This window comes from Phalacrocorax aristotelis, chromosome 1, assembly GCF_949628215.1.
Source record: "Phalacrocorax aristotelis chromosome 1, bGulAri2.1, whole genome shotgun sequence".
NCBI lineage: Eukaryota > Metazoa > Chordata > Aves > Suliformes > Phalacrocoracidae > Phalacrocorax > Phalacrocorax aristotelis.
In genome coordinates, this window is record NC_134276.1 from 77,142,445 (window position 1) to 77,161,242 (window position 18,798).

Genomic DNA, 18,798 nt, shown 5'->3' on the forward strand with positions numbered 1-18,798 from the left:
TTGGGCTGGTACTGAAAGCAGGTTTTCAGTAGCTGCCTTGATTAGTCCTTGTTATATATAATCTTTATTACTGGTTACAGTTGTTGGGATGTTCGGGTTTTACTGGCATTGGTCAATCACGGACACAGTTTTTCTTCTATGTTGTTGGAATTACCACTAATATGTGTCTTGCATTTGTGCACCTATGATAACTTGATCTTGACCATCGTTCAAAATGAACTAGTTATTGGTATAATGAATAGTGTCAGTCTTTTGAATTGATTTTAATGGGTAACGTGTCTCACATCTGCTAAATAATACTGACCTCACTGGAGACCAGATAAAACAAATGACTAAAAATTCTAGGAACTTAGGTTCCTGTGAAAGCCTGTTGAAGAAAATTTGCACAGCTACATGGTTACACTTTATTGTAGTAGATCTTCTACTCTAAACAGGCTCTATTTGTAATATTCTCATTGTGTTGTTGCTGAGTACACCAAGATCTGCGTTAAGACAAGTAAAGTAAATGATATGTTCAAAGATGCTATGACAAGTAGCAAAAGCATCAGAAAATGAGATCACATTATCAAACCAAGAATGAATGTTTGAATACTGTTTGGTTTTATTGCTTTAACTGGGACTGTACAAAGCAGAAGTTTGACACTTAAGGTTTAACTTCACAGCACTGAAATGAGAACAACCAAATGACTGTTTTCCCTGTTTTGCTTCTTCCCACAGAATGAGGTTGCACATTCTGTTTCAGAGCTGTCTATTCACTTCAAACCAGAAGAACCAACTCCAGAAGATGAACGGAGAAAATGGGAGGAAGGGCGTATGGACTATATGGGGAAAGATGCTTTTGAACATATCAAAAAGAAATTGGATGCATTTTTATATTGAGATGGAGTGTACTGTAATGCCACCACGATCTATGTTTCTTCTATAAATGCAGTCCTTGAATACTTGGCTATCTTTGTAGTTTATTTGACACCAAAGTTACAGGTAGATGGACATCCTCATATATTTTGAGGGAAGATTAACAGATACAGACTTTTGTTTTATATATATTATAACTGCTAAGTGTGCCTCTTCATTACTGTTAACGTGTATCTCATCTTTGTTGTTCTCCCATAGTGCCTTCTGAAGTATAATGAATTATATCCTCTGAGTTCGAACTCCCATACTTATCACTCTTTCCTGCTTCTCCCTGTAGCACTCTGCAGAAACAGTTGTGAATGTGAAACATGTTGGAAGTTGAGATTATTTCAAAGGTACTTCTACCTTTTAGGAGGTGCTATAAAACTACTTAAATGAAAACCTTTTCTCTGGAAGACAAGTTAACACTTTCAAGAGCAACCGTAGCATAGACTTCAATATGAGAAGAAAGGGAGGAGATGAAATCCTGCCCTCACAGCACCCTGTGACTAAACTTTTTGAGTCAAGTATACTTAGGATTAGAGGAAATTCAGACTTTGTCCGAGACCACTAGTGGATGTTCTCACTATTTATAGGAAACTGCTCAGCTTCATCACCAGTGTGGTGAAGAGTGGTGTAAAATTTTAAGATAGGCTGATAATGTATGTTAACTTTTTATATTGTTGCTATAGGATACTGTTATTTTTAAAAATATTGTTAGCTTTACTTGCTTATTTGGAGTTGCATAGTCAGAGGAAGAAATGCTGACACTATGGCGTAAACCTTGTGGTGCTTTATATCAGTTTGTTTACAGTACTTCAAACTGCAGCTGACAAAGGCGTTCTCTTTCAGCGTGGCTTTGCCATATTGCAGGCAGTTTGAGTGCAACTGGAGACACAGTTGGCACTTGTTCTAGTAAACAGGCCTTTTGAAGATCTTTCAAACAATAGCTGTGTGTGGGAAACAATAAATCTGTGAGTGTAGTTCCAGGAAAAACCTACTGATGAGACTCCATTGTATTGAATAGACTTATGGGGGATTGCTTTGTGGATTTGGGTATTCAAATTTGACTAATCTCAGTACGTTTGTCTTAACAAACAAGGAAGAAGAAACACTTTGAAAGAAGGACGCTTGACAGGCATGCTAATGTGATAACAGATTTGACACAGTTATTCATAATGCCACTCAATATTAGAATAGGAATTCTGCAGTGCTGACGCAAGACTTGAAATGTGTTTCAGTCTTAATATGTCATCAATGAAAGAATCAAAAGTTCCCCTAAAGGAAGAAAAATTATGTTTGAGTATCTCAGAATTAATTTCTAATATTCACAATAGTGGATTTGCTTCTACTTTAGTGGGGTATTTCTGATTTTATCTAGTTCTTTATTTCTCATTTATTCTAAGCACTGTTAAAGTGGGGAGCTCTTTGGTGGGTCTGCTGAATTCAAGCTTCTAGTTCAAGTTAGATGTTGGAGTCTCTGAAGTTGGAGAGAGAGAGATGTCCAGAAGGTGATTCTTCCAACTGATCATAAAGGGACCCTTGATAGCCTGCCTCTCCTGGGTAGGTAACCTTCGCATGCTAACGCAGGTAGGTACATTCTAGCTCTTGCCGCGTGTAGCCCAGTGCGGCGCTATGTGGAGACTACAGCAGCTGCGTGTACTCTACTTTGTGGTGTTTGGTGTGCTGTTTATTGCTGTTTTTTAGTGAACTTCACAAGAGTCACAGAATGGCAGGGGTTGCATCTTGTCCAACCCCCTGCTTGAGCAGGGACACCCAGAGCAGGGGGCACAGGAATGCATCCAGGCGGCTTTTGAATGTCTCCAGGGAAGGAGACTCCACAGCCTCCCATGGGCAGCCTGTGCCACTGCTCTGGCACCCTCACAGGAAAGAACAAGTAAAAAAACCTGTGCACTTCAGAGAAAGTTGTCTGGTTTATAAGCATTATTGCTAATATAATTGAAACAGTGTTTGGAGACTATATAAAACTGTAGTCAACAATGTGAACTCATGCTTCATGCATCTGTACTTCTTACAGTAACTACTAGATCTTATTGGGCAGAAAAATCACTGGTGTGAATCAGTAACTGAAAGGTTTTAAAATAGGCATATGATTGCAGTAAAAGGAGGTGTCATGGAATGCATTTGAAAGTGCTGATGTAAAATGGTACTGCGTGTGGATTACACAGTGTTTTGCGAAGAAATGTAGTACATGAATGTTATGGAAATAAACAGAAATGGAAAGGACATGTGCAGTCATGTGCTTATCAGATGATTGAGAGGTACAGGTTGGTTGTGTAGTGCCAGGGAGTGTTATTTGTGACTGACGAGTTACTTTAATATGTCTTTCAATTTTATTAAATTGCTTTTGAGACATTAGCACTACCTGCTGAGCAGAATTAAAAGGTGTGAGTTATAATTATTTCTACAGACATACATAATTACAAGGTTTAGGATCTCTTGAATTAGCACAACAGCAGTCAGTTTATTGTATTTCATGGAAAAGTACAGCTGCGGTTAAAAACGCTGCCAGAGTTTTTGCGTACTGCTTTCACACAAAAAATGTTGACCTAGCTACCAAGTAATTTAGCGTCGTTGTGGTTTCTAGCACAGTACTGGTGTCACCAGAGTCTGAGAAGGGAAGGAGAATCTTGGGAGTGAATCCAGAATTTGCGAGTGCTGTGCTTTGGGCAGCATTCTTTCCTCTTACAGACATGATTCTGAAATACTGGGGCCACAAGCAGGTCTGGGGGGCGCTACAGGCAGCGTGTTGTCATGAATCACAGGGTTGAGGTTTGCCAAGTCAAATTGTGACTTGGAAAAAAAAAAAACTTTGCAAGTTTCACCTAGAATTTTCTTCCACGTTAGTGTCGTATAGCCCCAGGTATTTTTAGGGTAAATTAAGAAATGTAGGGTTTTGGCAGCACCATTCCTCACTAAACGAGACATGTTTTCACTTTGGCAGTAGGGAAGGCACTGTAGAATAACCACCTCAATGAAATATAAAGAGGAAAACATGGCAAAGTGAAATGAGAACCACCAAAGATCTTTTAGAAGCTAGTCTCTGTGTGTGTGTGTGGCAGAGAGTTTTGTCCGTATTGTTTGAGCCCTAGTGACTTTAGAAGCAGCTGCAAGGATTTTGAAAGGCCAGGCTGACCTATTGCTGCTCCTGTGGCAGACTGCATTTAAAGAGGACAGCTTGTTTTTAAAACAAAACATGCCAATTTTTCTTCTGTCATGTGCTTGGAGTTATTCACAGCTAGGCTTGGAGGGTAGCTTTATTTGCTATACAACAGTTTTATTGGGTACTCCTCATGTATAAACAGGAGCTAGTGTGGGTGTGCCACAAGGAAAATTCTTGAAAATTTTAGATGTGTGGGTTAATGCACTCTCCTAGCCTACAGGAAAAGAGGATTGTCCTTGAAATATCACTTTACTTACTTCCTGGTATCTTGCGAAGACCTATCCAATTGGGTTGTTCTTGGGAAACAAGTTTTCTTTGTTTCTCTGGTTCAGTCAGCTCGCATCAGTTGTCTTGTAAGGCTGGTATTTTGGAAAAAATGCCTACTGATTTTTTTTTACCTTGATTTTTCTGTCCGTGAACGAGAGGCTGGGTTAGTAGCAGGTGGCTTGGTATGTTCGCATCATCCTGGAAATGTCTACTTGTTCAACAGAAATAAGTCTGCACCATGCCTTTTTTTCCATAATGGTCTGATTCGGTTGTTTTGCTCATCTAAACTGTTTTGTTTCATATGACTTTGAAAATAACATGAGATGGGCCTGTTTTCTTAATTCACATCTCTCATATTTTTCCTTTTTTGTAAAGGTATTTAGGTCAGTCTATGCAAAACGTGTTTTATATATTTGATTGCTTCCAACTTGTGATTCTTTTAATACTTTCCCTGCTTCAGGATGGCATGATGTTAACTGCCTTGGAAAAGTGTTCTCTTTTACAGTACAGTGCAGGGTTCTGAACCATGATAAATAAAGGTGTTTTTCCTTTCGATGTGTAATACCAGAAACCGGTCATTTGTTTTGTTCTAGAGAGCTGTGATTTTTCAAAGCCTTCTCATAGTATTAAATGCTTGGAACAAAACTGATTGCATGTGATGGGTGGGTCCCTGTTTCATGTTTTTAGTTTAAAGACTTATTTTTTAAAACCTCCTTAAACTCTTTGTGTTTCCAAACCTTTCACTTACTGCTTTTAGCCAAATAGCAGCACAGAAGCCAGGGTTGTTTGGAATGTGTGACATCCCTGTTTATCTGAGAAATGTGGGGTTAGGATGGTTATGTATTGGGGTATTTGTTTTGTTTTAAAATATTCTTCCTTGCTTTCAAAAAAATCTTAGTAATGCAGTAGTATGGTAATTCAAAGACAAACTAGGTTTTTAATGAATTTGATTTTTACAGAGTTGTTTAGAGGTAACATTACAACATTCTACAAGAATTCTATATTTTATTCACCCTATATATATGTGTGTGTATTTTAACCTACCGTTTGGGGGTGAGCAGAAGTTTTTTGATACTTACTCCTTCCTTTTGGTCATTTATGTAAATGCTTCTCAAATATGCTCAGAGTCCCCAGGAATTTCAAGCTGGATAAACTTTGAGCTCAAATTTCTTTTCTCAGTTTATCTGTTACAATCATTTAGCATCCTCAAATGATGGCATGTTGTGATCCATACACTGGTGTTCCCTTGGGTCCCAGCAGAGCACAAAGCAACATCTCTGCTATTTAAACACAGTGAAGTGAGGTCTCTTAGAAGCTTTTTGTCTCACTCCTGAGAGACTCGACAATTACTTTGTTGAGTCAGTCTAATGCAGCGATTCCAAATGTCATTTAATAATGATCAAACTATTTAGATGGAAGTCAGCCTCATACAGCATGAATGTCAAACATTTATACAGTTCAACCACAGCTCTTTCAGTAAAAACAAACTTCATTTGTTAGGGAGTAACACTTCCCCCTCTATGGGGTCTATGTTTAACCCTGTGTTGGCACATTCTCCTATGGTTAACACTGATTTGGAGATTTGCCAGTTGTCTCAGGTTTTCCCAATAGGCCATTTTATGTGGTGTTGGTTCCCTTGTATGAAGGGAGTGGCCATGAGGAAGGAAGGGAGAAAGCATGTAACTTAGCTTTTATTCTTATGTTCATATATTTTGCAAAAGAGAATTATAGATGATTTTTCAAGCAAACCTAGACTTAGGAGTTTATTTCTTTCAGTATTATTCAAATGCAAACAGTTTTTGTAAGAGCTTTTTACCTATTAATGCATTTTATGTGGAAGTGTGCACCAGGACAACTGCTAAGTGCAGTGTTGGCTTCACCTGCTTTATGGAGAATATACATTTCCGAGGAGATGAGAAAAATAGCTGGTGCACAGCTTGCATGCTCTGGCTAGAGTGCGCACAGGCAGAGAAATGGCAACCACACTATGGTTGGGATCTGCAGAAAACAGGTAAAATAATTTACCTCCTTTCCCTGGTTACCACTGTCTCCTGAAATTTGCATCATTTCAGAAACATTTAGCTTTAGACAGTCAAAGGAATTTAGGGTTGAAAATAGTCTGCTCAGGGCATTCTTTCTTCTCTCTCCCTCCCCAATATTGTTTTTTTCTTGATGTTGTACATCCTATTCAGTGATTTCCTATTACTTTCTTCTCCGTGTCATCCAGAGGCCACCTCTGTGCGCACTGTCTGCCCTCCTCCTCCCTCTCTGTCTGGGGAGAGCCCCCTTCCCCCGTGCCTGGCTGAGGTCTCCAACAGTCACTTGACAAAAGCCAGTTACTGTATGCTGCCAGGCCTGTTTCCTCCCCGTCCTGCCCAAAAGCCCCTCCGGCTTTCCACAGATGCCAGCCAAGAAGAAATCATCTGCATTTGGGTGTCAGGAAGGCAGCAGATAGATTGACGTGAGTCCTCAGTGCCTGGCTCTGTATAGCAGTTCAGCAAATTTACCTTTCAGAGGAGGGAGGCGTTGCACAAATGTTTCATGTTTACTTTTATACGGGCTGATTTTTTTTTTTTTTCTTCCCCTGAAAGGTGAAGGGCAGGCTGGTGTGATGGATGTGGTGTAAGCCAATCCAAATGCACTCTGCTCATGTTTCTAGCTCTTAGCCCGGCTTTAAACTTTGGTCGAAAGCGTTTGCACTCTGCTTGGAGGTGAAGTTCAAGGGTTTTGTTGATGTCCTGGGCTTCCCAGTCTGTCAACAGGAGCTTCAACCTATGCATTTGTACTGTGTGGGGTGCTTGAAAGCCTTCCCATTCCCTGGTAAATGCTCTAATTGTGGCCTCCTCTGTGACTGGGCATGTTCTTGGGTATAAACAGGGTGGGGGTGGGGAGGGCAGTGAGATGAACTGAGAAAAAGCTTATCCTCATGCTTAACTGACAATGTACATGTTACTGAACTGACAGGCTTGATTCTAGAGAACAGCTTTTGGCTTTGTTCCCCCACTGAGCAATAAGATTTCTTCTCCATCTCTGAATCAGCCAAACTGGCTTTAAAATGCATGGGTTTTTATACTGTCTTATTTCTGCATGAATCCAGCGAAACGCGGCTGCTCTGGTTTCAATCCCCATCAGCCACAGAAAAATGTCAAATCTTCTGACAAGTTCTTAGCAATGCTGATGTGGATTTAAATGCTATCAAGCAGTAAGAACAAATGTATTTTTAGATACTTCTGTGAAGTCTGACATTGATGTGTCCTATCAGTTCATTTTCAGATTAGCCCTTTGATTCGTGTGGAATAATTTCCACATAACTTGCTTGGTGACCTTTTAGAGGAAAGGTAAAAGAGGAAATAACCTGGAGAAACACCCGGTCAGCTTTTTGGAGACTTGTGTTTGGTGCTACATCATGGTCACAACCTGTGCTGTTTAGAGCAAAATAACGTAGCGACTTACCACGCTGGTGATATACTACATCGGGGGTGTGAGTCAGGAGCGTACCTGAAAACACTGCAAAAGGCACATAGTCCAGGCACACACACTCTTTTGTCGCAAGGCTGGTGAAAGGGCTGGGACCTGCTGCTGCAAGAGCTGGGAGGGCTGCCGTGGGCCTCCTGATCTCCTCCCGTTTCTAAAAGGCAAAAAATGACACACAGACAGCCTTGGTACTCAACAGAGCTGCGCCAGTGTGGTTCTGCAAGGCAGCTAGCTTTAAGGAAACAAGTCACCTGAAGCAGCCTCTGTGCTGCTCTTGCCATCCCTTGTTACTTTTAAAATCTTGGTGACCTTTAGCTGTGTGGTAGAAGTGAACATAGAGTGTCTAGGAGGGCTTAGAAGTTTGAATCTGAGTCTCTGGCACACAGTCCACTTTTTATTGAAGCAGAAAATGAAGGAACCTCTGCTTAAAATCAGATTTGACACAAAAACCCTGCAAAACCATGGTTAGGATTATATATTGAGAGATGCATTTATTTAACCTCAGGGCAGCAAGATAGGATTAGATATTTTAATTCCCTCTCTTTCTCTAAAGACTGTACAGAGTGCTGACACTTGCTTGGCTTGGAGAAGATGACCTGTACGCTGAAGTGATTAGTAAGTGCAGTGAATTTTTTAACACCTCTCCCTGAAAACAAAGTGCTGTCTCACAAAACAAAGCACGTTTTTCATGGGGCGTAATAGCACCCTTAGGAAATCAGGAGCATTATCGCTGAAGTGGGACACGCAGCTTACGAACTGGTCTCAAGGATCGTGAAATTCGGGACCTATCTTGTCAAGGCAGCTGGGTGATGATTTTCAATGCTCTTGCAAGTAAGATCATTTAACGTGGAAAATGTGTGTCAGTAGGAATTGCTGTGCTTTGGCATTTCAGAATAGCTACATACTTCGCTGCTGGACTTGAGATGATAACTTTAGCTACCTGATTTTTAAAAAATACTTCTCGGTTCAGTTTTTCCTGGGAATTCTTGCATGAGAGATAAGAGGATGTACAGATGAGGCAAAAAATCGCTGTAAATCAGTAGGTGGTTATTTCTTAGAGGCTAATGTGTTTTGGTATATTTCCAAATTAAATGTGCAATCGTGCTTTTAAACACAGGACAGTTTTTTTCATTAAAAAGGTAAGGCCCGAATAGAGATCCCCACTTGGGCTCAGTCCTGTTGCCTTAACAAGCATATTACCTGACGAACAGCTGCAATTACAGTCTGCCCTCATTCGTCATTTACGAAAATTGAGTATCAGTAAGGAAAGAAATGTTGTTTCATTTATTTGGGTCTTTCATCCAGAATTATGCACTTGAGGGACAGATTATACAGGTGACTCGTAAGTGGAATATGTTTGGAGCATTTTCAATTTTTTTAAACTACATGCTTACTGAATTTCTGTGGGTAAGAGAAAAGGTTGAATAAAAAGCATCAATAACGTCCCTTTCAGTTATTCCAGTGTAATTCTCTGTATGACCATAGTCTTGTGAAAGCGAAAACTATTACTTGTTTTAAGCTCACTGGACTTTGATTTTTGGTATTAAAGCGTGCCATCTGCTCGGTTGTTTTCTTCATTGCACCAACAGAAGGGGAATGTGCCGCAGCATGGCTGCAGCCAGGGCTTCCATATATTATTGTAAGGAGACAGCTGTTGTGGGACTGGAGTCAGTGTCTTGCGATGCTCTTCTACAGCTTTTCCTATTCTCCTCATTACAGTGTCGAACAAGGGCTCTGTGTCAGCTGATAGAGGATTTGCCTCAGAAGGATCTTGCGAGAGATCAAACAGCAGTGGAGGGTCATGATAGGTTACACCATCCCCGAAACATGGGCAAATTCCTCTTCCAAAACAGGCCCCGGAGTCTTCTGGCTGGAATACTGGAGTAGCATAATGAGCTTTCCATATGGCGCCACCTGTCACAGAAGAAGCACATTTGAACAGCTTAATGGCATTAGGAGTCAGGGGAGGTCCCTGAGAGATTGGTTCACGTTTTAAGTGACCTGCTTTGTCGTTCCTAGGGCAAGCTTATGTCGTGCTTGTCACGTACAGGGAAAGGCTCTTTTGGGTGCTGGCAGGGATTTGGAACGGCTTTTGTGGCTCACGGGCACACCTGGGCTCTGGGTAGGTGCAGGGCCATATACGTTATGCGGATGGTGAGGTCTAGAATTTTGGGTGCAGAGGGAGTCTCTGCCACTTTCTTGTGTCCCTTTAAAACTCTGTGTGCCTTGGGGGGCGGCGGATGGGGAATGTAGCCCCAGATTTCTGGGTGCAGGTACCGGCAGATGCTGTACATCTGTTGTGTACAACACTTCTTCTGTTGGCTCGGTACACTTGAGCCAAGAAGAGCACCTGGGCAGAAACTGATCACAGCTCATTTCCATGCTCACTTTCCAGCACGCTTTCAAATACGGTGGTATTGCAGGCCATGAACACAGTAAGATCTGGAGCCTAGTTTTTAAGTTAATATGATAAAGGCAACTAGTTTACAGCTTTAGAGCTTGTAGTTTATCAAGCTCTTGTACTGATGGCTAAATAAGTGCAGGCCTGTAGCTTGTAATGAAGAAATGACAAATGACTAGGACTAAATCTGAACGCAGTTCAACAGGGGATTTTCCTTCCTTCTCCCTCATCTTTTTTCCCCTATTCCTCGCGCCGTTTTTAGAAGGCACTACACTGAACTCGGAGACAAGGACGTGCCCAACAAGAAAACAGCAATTAGATACGAAGTCAGACAAAAAGGAGAGGAGAAAAAAGGGGACATTGAACACTTAGAGCCACTTCTGTAATGCATTGAGCTGACAACTGTGTTGTCCCTATGTGGCATTTTCTGTTTGGTTCAATGGAGCCAGCTGAAGTTCCCTTCCTTCTATTGTCCCTGGAGGTGTCCTTCATGAGTGGGAGTCTGCAGCTTTAGTCATGTGTCTGTGTCGTGTCACTAGTGCTAAAACATATGTTGTTAAAAGATAAAATTTAAAACTTCTTAAAAGGTGAGGGGAACAAATAACAGATATTAAGGCTCAGATAATCTTTTAGCTTAAAATCTCCAGTTGCTGGCTGGCTACGTATCTATTTATTTCCACCCCATGTTTTCCATGTCCTGCTAAGCTACGCTACTGCACTTCCGTGGAGGAATGATGTCTCAGTGCTTCTCAAATATTTTGGCATAATGCATTTAGAAATGTTACATATTTTAGATATCTCCACTTCTGAAACTGTGAAAGGATGCAAGAAGGCAGATTTCTTAAAGGAAATGGGCTCACTTCCTGACAGCTTCCTGAGGACAGGTATTCCTTAGCTCTGTTTGGGGATGTGCTGTGCCTGCTGGCTGGGATGTGCTCCACGTCCTTCTGCTTTTCTCTCTCTGTGACTAAAAGGATATTAGTCTCGTGACAAAAATGCAAGCCTCTGCTGTCATGTCACGGTTCCCTGAGCACAGGATTTGGGTCTTACGTCTGTTGGTCAGGTAGCATAGATACTTGTTAGAAGGAGTGAAATAAGTACTCTCATGGCCATATGCATTTTTCTGATTAGCTGGCTCCAGTCAGAGTGCTATTGTGATATTGCTAAAATAACAATTTAATAGATAAAAATGAGATGGACAGGTAGACTTATCTAGCTATAGGTAGGAATTTATGTGATCAATGTTCAGAAAAAACAAATTAAGCAGTTCCTCTTTTCCACAAATAGTTGAGCCGAACTCCCTGTAACTTACATGCTATAGGTCAGCTCAGAGAGTGAGTGTAGAGTGAGGAGAATTGTTCTGATTCTGCAAAATTTTAACATCTGCTTTTCACAGCTGCACATAATTACTGGAGTTGCAGAGTGGGAGAGGGCCAGGTCCTTTCTGGGAAGGATACAGTGAGGCTGATTGTAATTAACCTGTCTTGGTGGGCTGAGTAGACAGCTGGGTAACAGAGTGATCAAACAAAACAAATGAAAAAGGTGGTAGAAGTCAGTGTTGATGGAAGCAGCAGGGGTTTCAGTCATCTCCAGGAGGCAAACAGGGATATGCAATTTGCTACTGAAGTAGCTCTGACAGAATTTGAAGGATGTGTGTGAATTTTAGGGCAACATGTTAATATATCCAAGGGAAAGGAAACCTGCTTCTTCAAACATCTCGCAAAACCATCTGGTAACAATCAATCAGTTTAACGAGCAGAAAGAAACGGACTGTCACTAATAAGCCTTATTGTGGTGTGGCAGAGGAAAGGACTCTAACATACAGGCAAAGGATTGTTTTGGCTTCAGTGAAGGTCTTAATTGATGGGTCCTTCCTGGGTGTCATCAAGACACAATGGCTTCATACCTAGCCTGTCCAACAAATAGAAGTAAACAGGCAATTAATACGTAATATGAACATGATATACTTGTAAATGAGCTCAAACAGACTCTAAAAAGTCTGTAATGGCCGTTGGAGCAAAGAATCAGAATGCCTGGCTTCGCTGAAGGTTGAGCCCCATGGTAATGTTTGATGAGGCATTCTTTCACATGCGGAACGTCGCATTGTTTTCAGCCCCTTGCCATGCGCAGTTGTGGCTCAATGGGGAAAAATTGCAGGAAGGCATGTGCATAGGAGATGTAGCTGTGCGTGTGGCTGCATGGGAACACAAAATACACCTTGCACCTGCATACTGTATCTGTGTTTATGTTCCAGGCAGTGTGGGCTATTAGAAGCTGATCTGTAAAGCAGAACAGTTATTGATGGCTTGACATCCGTGCTGTGTTTGTCTGGGGGTGTTTTACTGGGGGCTAACTCTTGTCTGGTCCTACCTACACAACATCTGTTTGCAATGAGAGCATGTTAGGTATGTTCCTGGAGCCTATTTTACGGTTTAGTTTCATCTAAACTGAAGTCATGATCTCCAAGCCCATTCCACAGTGCACCCCAATGCACAATGAGTAGCTATGCTTAAGAGGAGTTTGCTTCAAAAGCACACTTCTGAGCTGAACTAAAATTCTCACTCAGACACACCTTACATAGCCTAGGAGGACAAGAGGTGAAAGCTAGGTGAGGAGAATGGCAGTCCTTTAACCTGAAAAGCACTTCTTCAAACACATACTCCATCAAGAGATGCATTCAGCCTTGCAGCTAGGGAAGCGCAGCATGACTCTTCTAGCAGGAAATTTCTCAAGGAGCTGCTGCAGTCTGACAAAGCTTTTCGGCCCAGAAACTTTCTCTGCCCAGAAAAAATATGCATTACAAAGAAAGGAAGAGGGATCTCTGAGAATAGTGATGGATTTAGAGGCATAGGAGATTTGAGTTTCTGACTGCTGTTCTCCTTTAGGTAATGCAAAGGGCTGAATGGGGTCTGGGTTAGCTGCATCAAGCGTGGAGTTACCGGCTGTTCTGGTGTGGGACCAGCTTGGCACCAGTCTGTGTCAGGTGAACTGCACACCTCTCACGGCAGCTCTAAGAGCTGTACCCTCATTGTCGGTCTCCGAACCCCTGGTCTGCTGAGTATTGGGTACCTGGTGTTTCTGCCACGCGGGGGCTGTTGTGGGCTCCCTGTCCCGCTCTGCTGGTGTGTGTTAGCTCAAACCCCCGGCCTGGAGCTCAGGGAGTCGCGCGGTGACAAGGCTTTAGAAATAAAGCCGCCGCACACAGGGCGGGCCCTGGCGAGGGCTCCCGGCGCCGTGAGCCCGGGGCGGCCCCCCGCCTGCGGGGGCCGGCCGCCGCCCGGCGTGACAGCGAACAGCGAAGCCGCTGCACCTGCGCCGAAAAGCTGGGGAGGCTGGATTGATTTTTTCCATAACCTGCTCGCCTGAAGCACTCCCGTCCGGCCCCACCGGCGCCCCCCGAGCGCGGGCGCCGCTGCCGCCCGCCGGTTGCGGCCGTTGTGGCGGGTTGCGGCCGTTGTGGCGGTGCCGCGCTGCCCCCTGGCGGAAAGCGGCTTCCTCAGTGGGACCACCTTGCTTCGTAGCGCCGGTGGCATGGGGTCGCGCCCAGCCCCAGCGCGGCGGGAGCTGCCGGAGGCAGGCCCGTCTCCTTGGGGCTGCCCCGGGCTCCGGCTCCACAACAGCTCTGCCCAACTGCAGCAGCCCCAGTTAGGGGGTTATGGAGGCCTTACCACGCAGCTACAAGGCAGAAGAGCGGGAGCTGCAGTTCCCTTCTCTTTTTTTTTCCTTTTTTCTTTTTTTTTTTTAAATAAATGATCCCTTTCCCAGTTATTAGACAAAAGTGTTATCAGCATCTTCTCTCCAGTGAAAACAGAAAATGAGGATGCCCAAGAGGAAAGATAACCCTTCCTTGGAGGCTTGAAGGTGCTCCGCTCCCTGGAAGAACTGGGTTTATAAAACACCCTTGTACATAGCATTTTCTACCATACAGCTCCTCAAGCAGTGCATGGGTTGGTCTGGATCTCACGCTGAAGGGATTAGCTCTTCAACTACTCTATGGCTTGTATAGCGTACACATTTTTTCCTTGAATGAAGTACCCAGATTTATCTCTGGGAATCAAGAACCTTAAAATAAAATTGCAGCACAGCACCTGGCATCAAAACTTTATATTTAGTCCTTAGTCCCTTTCCCCCATGCTTCTGGTCAGCTGAGGGCAGTGACCTCCTGCCCAGGAGTCATGCTTCTGTCAAACATGGTGTGACAGCAAGGGCACCGACCTCAAGGTTAAACTGGCAGCATGAGTAAATCTTTAGTGTCACAACGCTGGTATGTATTTATTCAGGCCAACAAGGCAGACGGCAAAGTTCTCAGCCATTATCCTGGGGAGGGGTGTGTGTGTGTGTGTGTGTCTATCTAGGGGAACAGAGACGTCAATTTTGAAATACTTGCAAGTACAAATAAGTTTTGTAGTCTTCCAGTGTTCACTGAGCAAGGAGATTCTTGGCTTGATACTATCTATACTTGATACTGTCTGATACAATTACAGTATCGTAAAGAAAATGTAAATGGGCATGAGAAAGATCACCCAGTTAACACTGTGACATAAGAAGGATTTCCTGCTGGGCTGCCTAAGGTTATCTCACCCCACGGTCAGCACTCAACAGTGGGCTTCCAACAGCCAGCGCCTTGTCAACACACCAGCTGAATGTGAAAAGCTGCTGGTGGTGGAGTGCCCTAGCTTGTGTAGCTATTATCTTACTGCAGTCTCTCAAGATCTCAGTAATTCTTCTCTCCACAGATAGGGAAAGCAAAACAAAAATTAAAGAAGGGGTTCATTCAAGTTTCTAAAGGATAGGAAGATGAGTAGGCATAGCCCACTCCATTGGCTTCTGCATTTCTCCAGCTGTGCGGAATTAAAGAAAAAAAAAGGAAAAAAAAAAGTACAGCACCACCACAAATTATTACAGTTATACTTACTGTCACATCATCCAGTCACAGAAGGTGCAATTCCTCTCAAATGACTTTATCAAGAGGGTGATTTTTATATCTGATATGGTCAGTCTCAGCTCTCCTTTTAGTCAGTGGAGAGAAACTGGTGTGACTGATCTAGGATAGGTGTGCCAGTCAGAAGGAGGTGAATCACACCCTGTAAACATCTGCATCTATGACTATAAAACAAGAAGCTCAGATCCAGGCACCTGTCACACAAATGCCATCCTCCCTTCTGAGCAGTGAAAAGGATACAGCTACCAGGATACAGTCACTGTCCCATTTTCTTTTACACTGTAATGGAAGGTGACATCAGCAAAGGCTTGGTGCTTGTTGAAAGCTCAGGAGAGCATTACAGCTGCAGCCAGCTTGTCTAATGCCACAGCTGAAAAAAATGTAACAAATAAGATAGTGCTACTGAAAACAAACTACTGCTTGAGATGAAGGCCATATGTGTGCAGTTCCTTTTTCTTCAGTCTTACACAAAAGCTGATCTTGAATGTTTTTGCTGCAAAACAACAGAAGCACTGCAATGACAGGGAGATTCTGGAAGCTGTGCTACTCAGGAAGTGACACCCTTCATCTCAGACAAAGCAGGACAGCTGAATGCGAAGCCATTCTGCACCTTGCGGAAGTGAGCACCTGAGGCAACAAACTTCCTTCAGATATATGCACGTATGTTTTTACGTGGCACTTGTTCCATCATCTCTGACAATGACTCTGATCTCAGAGTCATTACATCATCTCTGATATGCAGGAGGGGGTTGTTCATACTCACTGTCCTTTTGGTGCCACCGCACTGCATGCAGAAACACACCGCAGTAGTGAAACATGAACTCGTGCCTGGAGTGCTGAACTGTCCCCCGCAGCAAAGGCAGCAAGGTGTGCCCGTCAATCACCCTGATAGAGAGGGCGGGAGTCACCAGACTGCTTAAGAATTTCAGTCTGCAGCTGGACCGTGAGCAGTACTCACTCTCCATGTGTGCACCATTAGGATTGCAAGGGTCATTTCTAAACCAAGCTACTGTTTAGATAATGAGCCCTGGGATTTTTTAATTGTGTGGATGGGTGGAGACCAGTGATTAGCAGTTACTAGCAATTTTTGCAATTACAGATAGTTCACGCATCCTGCCTGGAGAGCTAAGTCACCATTACTGTAATTGTAAGTGATAACCATAGTGAAGCCATGGTTCATAGCTTTTAATTTTGCTCCCTGAAACAGAAGCCACTGATAGCTCTGTGAGCTTGAGGCTTCATTTAAAAAAAAAAAAAAAAGGCTAACAGTTTAGTTATACACCACCAGTGCTTTTATGCTTTTTTGCGCAAATGGCTTAGCCACCCACACGCTTGCTTGTGTTCTTCAGAGGAGTCTAACATAGATGCTACAAGTTGTTTGCTATTGAGGAAGCTGCTTCTCCAGTACCAGCAGCCAAATGCAGGCCATATGCCATTTGCTCCACCCTCCCTACTCATGAAGAACCAGACTTCCCAGTCTTAGAAAGGGCCTGTCCTAGTACTCTAATAGGACCAACCAGCTTTGTGACTATCTGCAGACAAGATGAGGAAAATCTACACAGAAAGCAAGCTAGAGAATTGCCTGGTTAAAAAACAAACAGAATTTAACCTGTGGCCGTTAAGATGCACGACATATAGTCAGCTTCTGTCTAAATCAAGAAAGGGGCGCAAATATGGGTTACGAAGCCACCTTTGTACCTGTCCTGAGGCACCGCTCCTCCAGCGAGGTGAGCCACTGTTGGGAAAATGTCCATAAGGCTTGTCAGTTCATTGATAACTGTCCCTGCAGGCAACGCTCCTGGCCATCTAACTATTCCTGGGACACGGATCCCTCCTTCCCAGCCTCCCATGCCTTTTCCACCTGTTAGAGGAGAGAAAAAAGTATCAAAAATATAAAACAATGAAAGGTATTAGACATTTCTTATGGATGTGTAATAAAAGGTTTTAAAACTTTCAAGATATTCAAATAACTTAAATGAAAACACACAAAATCCTGGAGAACAGTAGAATGACTACAGTGTAAATCCCATTCTTCAGAAAAAAAGTATTATTAACCTCTATTTTATACTGCTTTCTCAGGTGGTACATATGGCAGCTCACTACTAAGCAGTATTTTTGGCAGAAGAACAAGAATTCCATCCTTTGACACCTGAGAAGACATTCTGACCCATAATTTTAATTGAATGTCATGTCTGAGAACGATCTCCACACTCCCTAATAAACAAAAGAAAAGTCTGTTATTAATACAAAGAAAAATCTGACTTGGAGTCTATGAGAGCTTGTGGCCCCACCTGGTGCCTGAGGAAGAGGAATTAACACAGGGAAAGACTGGTTGTCAGACAGTTCGCAATCAGAGGCAGCAGGAACATCACAAAATGGTTTGCAGTCTTGGAGAGCAGTGAGGGGCATTAGGATAATGTGTGATCACCCTCCAGGCGTTTACAGTCCCAGGGATGCTCTGCGGTGGTCCCAAATGGAAGGGGGTGGAACCCAGGTAGTAAGTAGAGTACCCCTCTACTTATACTGCAGTGATGAAGAATTTCCATCTACATTTCTGTTGAAGTTGTCCTGAGGTAACCAAAGAGTCTTTCTTGGTTTCTCTTGCATTCCTCTAGTTCCACCAGGCAATGGACTCTCTTATAAGTCAAAATATTGTTTTGAATAGCATTTCAAAGAGAGAACCATTCATTAATTACAGAAATGAATTACAGATGTCAAGGATGGGGATATTAATGAAATAGTGGTTTAAAGCCAGAACTCCAAGGTGGGAGCCCAGTTAAAAAATACATATATATAAGTTGCAAAAATGTTGAAGCTCAGGTATGTTTAGAATCATATAATCATTAAGGTTGGAAAACACCTCTAGGATCATCACGTTCAACCCAACACTACCATGTCTCCTAAACCATGCCCTGAAGTGCCACATCTACACATCTTTTAAATACCTCCAGGGATGGTGACTCCACCACCTCTCTGGGCAGCCTGTTCCAGTGCCTGACCACTCTTTCAGTAAAGAAATTTTTCCTAATATCCAATCTAAACCTCCCCTGATGCAGCTTGAAGCCATTTCCTCTCGCTCTATCACTAGTAACTTGGGAGAAGGGACCAACACCCACCTCACTACAACATCCTGTCAGGTAGCTCTAGATAGCAATGTCTCCCCTCAGCCTCTTTTTCTCCAGGGTAAACAACCATAGTCCCCTCAACCTCTCCTCAGAAGAGCTGATCTCCAGACCTTTCACCAGCTTTGTTGCCCTTCTCTGGACACGCTCCAGCACCTCCATGTCCTTCTTGTAGTGAGGGGCCCAAAACTGAACACAGTGTTCAAGGTGTGGCCTCACCAGTGCCGAGTACAGGGACACGATCACCTCCCTACTCCTGCTGGCCACACTATTCCTGATACAAGCCAGGATGCTGTTGGCCTTCTTGGCCACCTGAGCACACTGCTGGCTCATGGTCAGCCAGCTGTCAACCAAAACCCCCAGGTCCTTCACCGGGAAGCTTTCCAGCCACTCTTCCCCAAGCCTGTAGTGTTGCACGGGCTTGTTGTGACCCAAGTGCAGGATCCAGAACTTGGCTTTGTTCAACCTCATACGATTGACCTCGGCCCATTCATCCATCCTGTCCGGGTCCCTC

At 43.2% G+C, this 18,798-nt stretch overlaps 2 protein-coding genes across 6 annotated transcripts in view; one reads left to right on the forward strand and one right to left on the reverse strand.

Moving 5' to 3' along the window:
• Positions 1–9,379, forward strand: part of GYG2 (glycogenin 2) — a 23,525-nt gene extending 14,146 nt beyond the window's left edge. For all 4 annotated transcript variants that reach the window (XM_075094767.1, XM_075094756.1, XM_075094748.1 and 1 more), the window contains one exon: positions 718–9,379. In XM_075094767.1, coding sequence (XP_074950868.1) covers position 718 — 1 coding nt within the window. In that variant the 3' untranslated portion in view covers positions 719–9,379. The remainder of the gene's footprint in view (positions 1–717) is intronic.
• LOC142057866 (arylsulfatase D-like) overlaps positions 5,718–18,798 on the reverse strand; it is a 25,510-nt gene continuing 12,429 nt past the window's right edge. Inside the window, exons 8-10 of one of the 2 annotated variants that reach the window (XM_075094724.1) lie at positions 16,861–17,023; positions 15,926–16,047; positions 5,718–9,733 (exon numbers count right to left, since the gene is read on the reverse strand). In XM_075094724.1, the coding sequence (XP_074950825.1) occupies positions 9,363–9,733; positions 15,926–16,047; positions 16,861–17,023 (656 nt within the window). In that variant the 3' untranslated portion in view covers positions 5,718–9,362. Of the gene's footprint in view, positions 9,734–13,517; positions 15,790–15,925; positions 16,048–16,860; positions 17,024–18,798 lie in introns of those variants that run through there. The other variant, XM_075094734.1, reaches the window with a different exon arrangement.